The 9771-nt window shown below is 38.3% G+C and overlaps 1 protein-coding gene across 9 annotated transcripts in view; it reads right to left on the reverse strand.

The window, feature by feature from the left end:
- Positions 1 to 2497: 2497 nt before the first annotated feature.
- The window catches only part of LOC116849033 (zinc finger protein 91-like), a 15517-nt gene continuing 8243 nt past the window's right edge, over positions 2498 to 9771 (reverse strand). For 5 of the 9 annotated variants that reach the window (XM_032825751.1, XM_032825753.1, XM_032825752.1 and 2 more), the window contains 6 exons: positions 8698 to 9147; positions 7858 to 8145; positions 6901 to 7365; positions 6172 to 6308; positions 5832 to 5959; positions 2498 to 5757 (listed from right to left, as the gene is read on the reverse strand). In XM_032825751.1, the coding sequence (XP_032681642.1) occupies positions 3647 to 5757; positions 5832 to 5959; positions 6172 to 6308; positions 6901 to 7365; positions 7858 to 8145; positions 8698 to 9147 (3579 nt within the window). In that variant the 3' untranslated portion in view covers positions 2498 to 3646. The remainder of the gene's footprint in view (positions 5758 to 5831; positions 5960 to 6171; positions 6309 to 6900; positions 7366 to 7857; positions 8146 to 8697; positions 9148 to 9771) is intronic. The other 4 variants (XM_032825756.1, XM_032825759.1, XM_032825755.1 and 1 more) reach the window with 4 other exon arrangements.

Here is a 9771-nt window from a genome sequence, read left to right on the forward strand (position 1 = left end):
CGACTGGCCCTGGATTAATCGCTCTGAAAGCGATTATTGGCGTCATAAGTCTCTACTAGCCAATAGACGCTTAAAGCGCCTTCTACAATGGCAGTAGGAGTAGTAGTAAGAAATAAGCAGTAAGCAAATTGACCAATTCCATTCTCACGTTTCAAAAATAATCGATTGTGATTGGTCTATTTACTTACTGCTTATTTCTTACTACTATTCCTACTGCCATTGTAGAAGACGCTTAAAGGGACGTCTACATTGGAAGTAAACAGTAAGAAGTAGGAAGTAAGAATAAGAAATTGACCAATCATAGTTAATTATTCTTCTCACATTCGACTGTGGTTGGTCAATTTCTTACTCTTACTTCCTACTTCTTGCTATTTATTTCCAATGTAGACGTCCCTTTATGGCTCTGCACACAGGACGCGGTAATGCTTGCCGCGCGACGGAAATTCGCGTGACAACCAATTAATATGCTGCTTTCCGTAATAACCTTCTAGCTCTTACGGAAAACAACATATTGATTGGCTGTCGCACGGACTTCCGCCGCGCGGCAAGTATTACCGCGTTCTGTGTGCAGGAGCCAATACTCTCGCTTTTGTTAGTTCTAAAATCTCCACTACGAGTCGCCCCTCATCCTTAACGAAAAATTTGGTTTGTTCGTGTTGCTCGTACTTTTTGCACTTGATCTCCTCATTTTTGTTTTTTCTAGCATTCAAATATGTATCTATCTTGTTCTAAGTGCGAAAAATATAAAAGTGCAAGCTACACGAACAGATTTATGGCTTATTTATGCAGGTTCTAACTTATGTCGTAATCCGTAAGTAATTGACCAATCATAGTTGATTATTTTTCTCACATTTGACTGTAATTAGTCAATTTCTTATTCTTACTTCCTATTTTTTAGTGCCATTGTAAAATCGGACGCTGCAAAAGTTTAACCCGTAAGAATGCGTTCCCACTTAGCGCGTGACACGTCGCGTCTCCTTCGCGGACCAATCAAATCGTCCCATTTTATTGCCTAACTTTACGACGAATAAAATGGAACGATTTGATTGGTCCGCGAAGGACAACACGATGCGTGACGTCTAAGTGGGAACGTACACTACATGCCTTTTAATCAAGCTATAGGGTCCGGCGGACATCAATAAATTTTTGCCATTTTTAACATGATAATAAAAGACAGAAAGAAAATCACTTTATAGCTCGAAAATAATACTTTACGAATATTATATTACAACTAGACATATATAATAACAGTCTCAGTTTTTCAGTAATCTAAAAGAAAACGTTAACTGATTATAAAATGAGCACAATGTGGACACCCGGGAAAAAAAAGATTATATATAATTATATATAAATATATATGATTATATATGAATTTTGTCCATATATGTAACCTTATATATGATTATTTCTAATTATATATGTTCATTTATAAAACGAAAATTGTCAAATGAAAATAGAAAAACATAATTTGATTCGATTAAACGTCGACATCATGAGCTACCATAAACATAAGTATTTACTTCAATTGTATCTTCACAATAGTATTCTTTTCAATGTTGACATATATAATTATACATGATCATATATAACTATATATAGACAAAATTCATAAATAAACTTTTTCCCGGAGTGTTGAAATAAAATATATTGAAAGACAAATAATCGAAAAAAGAAAAAAATTTATGTTTTAATCGAAGTCTACAAATTATAGATTATATAAAAAATATAAACAAATATTGTTAAATTAAATACAATATTAAAATCTTACAAGGTTTTTAGATGCAATCATTACAGATAGTGCTTGCACATTTGATGCATACTGGTTCATTGCATCTAACATATACTTCTTTGGACTTTATATCTTTACTTCTAGGACATTTATTACATCTTACTCTGGATGGCAAAATAATTTTAGATCTTTCAGTTTCTTCAATTTTTAAAATAGATAAAATTATTAAACGTATCGCTTATAAATATATTGAATTCTTGAGTCCAAAAGGCATACTTAAGACGTCTCTTAAGTTCTACTAACTGAAAGGCAAAAGCTTTTACTTTTTTGCATGAAGAATGAGTCATATTGAGCTAAAGATTAAGAAAATTATTTTCATAAAAGTAACGTTAACGTACAATATTACTGTAACCCCAGACGGAAAACAAATGCATATAATTCACAGCTACTTACAAATAACTCAATGATCTTTTCTTCTGTCACACTGAAAACTGTTACTCTCGAAAGGTACTGAAAATATTAGCGCCATACAGTGGATAGTTTAGAAATTATCACGAAAATAAAATTAGAGCGTCCCTGGAATCTGTTACGGGTTAAAAAAAAATCATGATTGGTCCATATGGCTTCGAGACGTTTTGCGAAGCATCTGTAGCGTGTAACGAATCATTGATAACCGCTATTTTATTTATTTATTTATATATATATATATATATATATATATACACATAAACACATATATATAGGGATTTTAATTTGGAAATAATCCGATTACACAGCAAAAAAGAGATACTTTTATTTTTAACTAGCACGATTTAATAGACTTTGATATCTTGAAGTAATATGATTCAACGACAGCTAAATGAATCCTTTATTTTCAATTGGATTCGCAGAACGTATAATGTTTACAATATTGCAAATGATTTATTACATAAAATATATACACATATAAATGAAACAATAAATGTATACATGTGTATATATACATATAGTGTGAGCATTAGGGATTTATTTTATAATATACATTTAGTTGCAAAACGGTTTAGAGAAAGACACAATGAAACTGAGATCTTATTTATCAAAATTGAGTCATTACCGTTGAGCTTGCACAGTAATTACATTATTAATAATTATTATTACAAGTTATTATCGACTATATTATTAATTATGTAATTACTATGTATGTTTGTGTCAATAATTCTCAATTTTGACAATTTGGTAATCTCCCATCTTCACTGTGTCTAAACCACTTTGTAATCGACTGTACAAGAGTTGAAATATGATATTTACAATAGTAATGTCTTGTGTGTGCCAGATTAACAAAATATAGAATACACGACTTTATGGAGTATGCTCATTATTCATTCTGCTAGTTTTTACACTGATCTTTGATTTATACATATATACTAAATAGTAATTTCCTGTTAAATTATCTTTAATTCTTAACATAGACGAAACCTGCAAATGATTAAGCTGGCATAATACATGTTCAGAGGTATTATACTAATTAAATGATATCATCGTTTACACGTATCGTCGAAATTAAGATAATTCAGATAGGAAGTTTCTTATTAGCACGTGTATTAGCAATTTTGTATAAACAAAGCTACTGTTTTTCAAATAGTACTGCGATGTTGCAATTAATAATATATGCAAAGAACGATAAAAAATATGTGATTGAAAAAAGCATATATATAACATTTCGTCTCGTAAATAATTATATATACTATACATATTAGCTAACTGTTGTTCCATGTATATGTGCTGCAACATATCGCTATAATCGAGCAGCACAATTTTCGAACGTTTGTAATTACGTAAATGTAATTTTGACTAATTTTTCACGTAGAAAAAATGCACATATAAATTTACCACGATACACAAATGATTCACGTTACAATCGCTGTGAGAATTCAATTCTTATGCGGCAAGATGCTTGGTCTCGCCCGTATTGAGATCCACCATGACTTTCTCCTTGAGAGCTTTCATGGACGAGGGAGAGGACTTTAACGAGTTGGAGTGCAAAGATTCCGCAAGCGGCAGGAACTTGCCGTCGGCGCACTCTTTGAAGAGCAGCTCCTTCGGGCGTAGTTGCTTCTCATCTCTGGAGTTCGTAGGCATCTTCTCCATCGTTAGTGTCAGCAGCTCAACGATAACATAAGACTCAGGCTTGTACAATCTGTTGAAATGCAGCCTGATGTGTTCACCGACGTTCTCGTCTTTGCGCGGGACATAGTCACAGTGCGGGCATGGCGGTGTCATGCGTTCAATACCGTGTCGACGTTTGTGCGCGTCCATGGTTTCCTTATCGGTGGACAAAGTGCAGAAGGGACAATATTGGCAGCGGATCTCGACGGCGTCTGCGCCTTGCACAATGCCTTTCCTCTGCATCAGCAGCAGAGTTTGTTTGTCCTGATTGGAAGGCTGCAGAGCGACGTTGTTGGTCGCAGCGTTAGTCGCAACGTTGGTCGTAGCGCTGGTCTCAGCGTTGGACGCAGCGTTGGACGCAGCGTTGGTCGCAGCGTTAGTCGCGTCGTTGGCGACTGCCGTCATTATTGGATAAACTGAAACGGAGGATCGTAAGGACTTGCTGGAGCGCAGTGGCGGACGTTCAACATCGGTGTCGCTATCCAGTGAGAACCGGTCGTCCTCGAACTGTCGGCGCGACGCCTGTGCCTCCGCGTTCGCCAAGTGCTTCCTTCGGTGTTGCGCGTAGTTGGCATAATATTGGACCGAGTAGTCGCAGGTCTGGCAGCGATAACGTTGCTTCGAACCGTGTAGCGTCAAGTGCACCCTGTACTGTTCGCGTTTATCAAACGCGGATGGACACTTGTGACACTTGTAGCGCTTCTCCTTTATACGACCATTCCGTAAGTAGCTCGGGTAGACGAAGTTGGGGTTGCCGCGTGCGTAGAGGCTGTATTGAGGCTCCGGTAACTCCATGTTCAACGGCGAGATGGATACGGGCGAAGTAGGCATGCTAGTAGGTGACGACGCCGATTCGTTGGTTTCGTTGTGCCGCCGATGGACCACCTGATGCTTCACCAGGTTCTGCGCGGTCTTCGACGAGTAGTCACAATCGTTGCACTTGAACCGATTATTCGAGCCGTGCAATGTCATGTGGTACTCCAGAGCGTCCAACTTAAAGTAGCGTGCCGGACATTTCGCGCACGTAAACACTTGGTTGCCGCTCCTTTGGCCGATTGACGTGCTACTGCTGCTGTTCTCGTTCAACTGGACGACTATCCACGCGACGTTGAATCCGCAGTTGTTATCCTCTTGATTGGTCTCCGTCTCGACACACGCAGTCGACGGCGGCGGAAAGCGTTGCGAGTGGTTGTACATTGTCAGCAGATACTTAGTGCGCTCTTGATATTCCGTGGAATGAGCCTTTTGATGAGCCAAGAGATGCGACGGCTGACGCGCTGCGTATGAACACCATTGGCAAGAATACGCTAAGTCGGTGGTGTGATATCGTAAGTGAATCCGCAGTTCCTTCTCGCAGAGAAACCGTGCCGGGCATTTGTTGCAGCAATGCACCAACCGGGAGTCTCGTAGATCCGGCTCAGGGCCCATTGCTGGGGGATGTTTTAAAGCAAGTAGATTGACAAGATCGTTCACTTGCTGGTTATCGGGACGAGTCTCGTCCACCAGGCAGTGAACAGTGCCCAGGCATCCATTGTGCATTTCTGTGTGCGCATTTATGATATCCTTACGTGAGCAAGTGAAAGTACAGTCCGTGCAGGAAATCACAGACTCTTCGGTAGGCGTATGCATAACCTCGTGGTCTTGCACCTCAACTCGTCGCAAGGAAATGTAAGGACAATGACGACACTTGAACATCTTGTTCAACGTGCCGTCTGGCCGTGTCACCCAGACCAACGGCGATTCCGAGAGAATACGTGTGTCCAAGAGAAGCGGCGGCGGACCTCCCGTAATTTTCGGCGATTTCAACACCGATGTTGCCTTGTTGCGCGCGGTTATCTGAGCCATTTGTTCCATGGGCATCTCACTCTTCGACTGCAAAGCACCTGTGACGTGATAACCAGCGAGTTAGTAAGATTGCAGTTTGGAGAAGTTTAAACATGTGATCAGTCAAACTTACCACTGTCGGAGATCAATGAGTGCTGTTTTTTATATTTTTTGGAGTCTGGTAGTTGCTGGTGATCCATACTCTGCTGATGGACAGTCGCCAACTCTTCTCCGTGAAGCCTAGCGTGTTCCAACAATTCTCTGTGGAACAGCAAATGATAGTAAATATTATATATTATATAATATCAGCATCATAACTTAATTTTTTTGACACTATCAAAGATTTTTTTAAATATTATCATTTCAATACCACGTGAAGAAACTATGTTTCTATACTATACGCTTTCAACATAAGAAAAAGAAATAATACAGCACTTATATTAAAAAACGCATTATTATTATGAGACACATACGCCTTTGTACTAACGTAGTACGGACAACGGTAACATTTGAATATAGCATCCAAGTTCGGTCGATGGTGCATTCTGTGTAGGGAGAGAGTAGCAGCGTCAGGTGCTGAAAAGGGGCAATCCCCGCAGCCGAATGGATTCTGCAAAAGATAAAGACGCACAATAAATTTGCTTTGATTATACAAGACAATAAAATCGTGATGCATATCGACATGAGATGAGTACGCTTATTGATCAATATGATTTAAGATTAAAAACTGTTAGGTATCTCTTATATTTATATATTTACACATTTTATTATATATTTTATATGTTAATAATGCTGTTAAATATTTTTCCGTTATATATTGCATGTTATATCGAGCACATTATTCGGATCTTTGTACTATCGCTTTAAACTGCCACTATTATTTAACTCTTTAATATGTTTACTATGTTTATGGCCCGTTTAGAAAAATCCTTAACCCACACTGTATATATTTTCATATAATAGTGTAAAACAGACTTGATGTGTTTATGTGGACATAAGAAGAAAAATTATTGCTCTCATATATATGTGGTATTAGTCTCTCATGAGAGACCAGTGCGTCACACATATGAGACGCTGGTAGCGTCTCAATATATTGCTCAATGTTTTTACATTTATTCAGATTTGGAAGTCAAGATTGAAAATCAAGAGAGGAAGATAATCTCTCGAGCGTGACTTTATATCAGGAACAGCGCAATATTTACCCTTTCTGGATCGGTGGGCTCTTGATCATTGGATTCATAATGCGACCTAACATGTAACAGCACATTGTCTTTGTTAGAATCTCGGTAGTTACATCGTTTACATTTCCACTGAGTGCGTTTGCTCTCATCCGTTGCTGTTGTCGAGGATATAGTGACCGCACCACCACAAGTACCACCAACACTCTGCATATTCATCGTGATAGGATTATTCTTGAGCAAGGACTGTCCGCGACTTCTGGTCGCCGATCTGAGTGGTGGTGGCGGTCGTAGGCTCAGGTTCACATGATGATCGTTCCGACTGCTGTCGGTTGACGATAAAATCGTAATTGGACTAGACGACGTTTGGTCGGTAGAAATGTGCTCCTTATTGTTTATGATCAGCAATTTTGTCGGCGGCTCGTTTGAGCTCGTCTCCTCTACGCTACGTTGCTCCAACCGATCCTCGTCCCATATTAAGTTTTCTATCTGTGCATAGAGTGCAATACACTGTAAAGCATCGTCACACTGGAGCTTGCTGTGAAATGTTCTGCGGGGTATTGGATGTGACATAAAATACAATGAGACTCTCGTGCTACATCGCTACATCGTGAAAAATTTATATCGCGCTCGATAGACTGCGTGAACGACTCTCACAGACACAAATCGTGTCGAGGTTGCGTAGGATTTGCGAAAATATCGAACGCGCTTTCGCGAGGAAAGCGTGGATTCGACACTTCCTCCAATGAGTACTTCCAGTGATTACTAAGAATATGCTTATGATGAGTGTCACAATGCAATAGTGATCAAGCGTTCGAGCGCCGAGTGGCCGAATTGTTCTATAAAATTTCTTCTCGCTTTGTTTACCGCGAGACCGTGATCCTGCCCGGGCAGATCAACTTAAATGTGATACATTTCACGTGATATGTGTGGTTGATAGATGAGTTATATTCTATGTAACTGAGATATTCATTATTTCACCTGTGCAAGATATTTCTTATATTTGGAATAATTCCGTCGACCAGTCTCATCCGTCATAAGAACTTTGGCGGTGATATGCACTGCATCTTTAGCTGCTTTAAGCTTAATATGTTTTGTGATGTCCCATCGCCAGTTAGAACGATACGCGCACATAGAACACTCGAACGGCTTCCGGTTTAAATGACCGACTATATGAACGTGAAAGCGACTTGCGGTAGAAGCCCAAAACGGACAATGGGGACATTTGAACACCCGCCGGCCGCTCGTTAGTGTCGAACCACCTTTAAACTAACAAAAATTTCGTATCGTAACAGAGAGAACTGTCAGAACTGACATAATACGTGTTCGTTACAATGAATTGCTAGAGAAATAGATGCTCGACATCCACCATATGCAATATGTAAAGCACATTCTTAATAATAAATAAAAACAGAAAAAGGAGAACGAGAAGTCCGTTCTAATCTCTAATCAACGCTTATGTGTTTCACGATGTAAATAGGTTGTTGCATACTTCTACAGCTCGGCAAACAGAACTTTGCGCTAACAAGTATATCTGTATAGATGTCCAGCTAATTTTTGCATGAAACAAGGAGTTACAAAACAGCCAAAATAAATAAAAAATAAAAGAAAAGATGTCTGTGTAGCGACGAGTTTGTTTCGCGTAGAGTTTGCACGCTCGTAGACGTTCGCGTTCTACGAACTATTGCTTTCAATTGCAACATTATAAACGACTGTTTTCAATCTCAGATCTCAAGAAAATTCTCGCGAAAGACTGGTACGTCTTTCTTACGTGCGGTTTTCTTATTTTATATACTTAGATTATCTTATCAAGCACCGTACCGAGGATCCAGACGAATTTAGTCCTCTGAGACTTGCGTCCCAGTCCAGTTGCGATGGAAAAGCGTATTCGCCACGGTACGGGGTCATGCGGACGTCCGAGCGGCTCATTATTTTCTCTAAACTACTATCGGTGGTCGTGTGGCAGGATTGCATGTGCACTTGGAGATCTGTTGAACTCTTGCAACGTCTTCTACACTTAGGACAACGTGTCGTACCCACGGATACGCTGAGAGCGGTGTGGTGTGTTTGTTTGTGTAAAGCCAGCTCTTCCATGCTACTAGCTTTAAACGTACACCAACATTTCAAATCGTTCACATTACTTACAGCTATCTCTCGTATGCCGTTATTAGTCGCTGTCGTTAACTTTTCCTTAAGCTTATCGAAGAAGGAGGCGTTCTTTCTCTCAAATATACCGGCAGCGGTATTGAGATCCTTCTTGGAATTTGTCGCCTGAAATTCAATCATAACACCACTTGAAAAATATATTTTCCTATATTTAAAAAATGAAAAAACTTTGAAAAAATTAGAAATGAAACTATATTGCACCTAGAAATGATGACAATTTGATTTAGAGTCTGGACCAAAAGATATTTCATTTTGAAGTATAAGTTCAACAAACATCATGACATCAAGTAATGTTTCAATAATACATTAGTGACTTTTTGATATTAATTTAATAGCACATTAATAATACATTAATTTAATATATTAATAACTTTTCTAATAGCAATAATACTCATTAATACGTCATTTGATGTTTCTTGCTACTTGGGGATGTTTTAAGCTGTGCTGTTATGGAAACGTATGATGTTACTACACTTAGCAAAGGAAAAAATCATTAAAAAATAATGACAGAAGTCTCGTATACATATACTTTAGGTATTCAAAATGATGTATGCAAAATTTCATTGTGATATAGAGATAAAAGATTAAAAGTCGATTAATATGGAAAACAAAGAAATTATAAAAACATGATGTTAAGGTAAAGATATGTTGTTACTCAACTGTATCGTATATATATATATATATATATATATATATATATATATATATATATATATATATATATATATA

The sequence above is a fragment of the Odontomachus brunneus genome, unplaced genomic scaffold (genome assembly GCF_010583005.1).
Source record: "Odontomachus brunneus isolate Ranch 3 - 2012 unplaced genomic scaffold, Obru_v1 Obru_scaffold_104, whole genome shotgun sequence".
Classification (NCBI taxonomy): Eukaryota; Metazoa; Arthropoda; class Insecta; order Hymenoptera; family Formicidae; genus Odontomachus; species Odontomachus brunneus.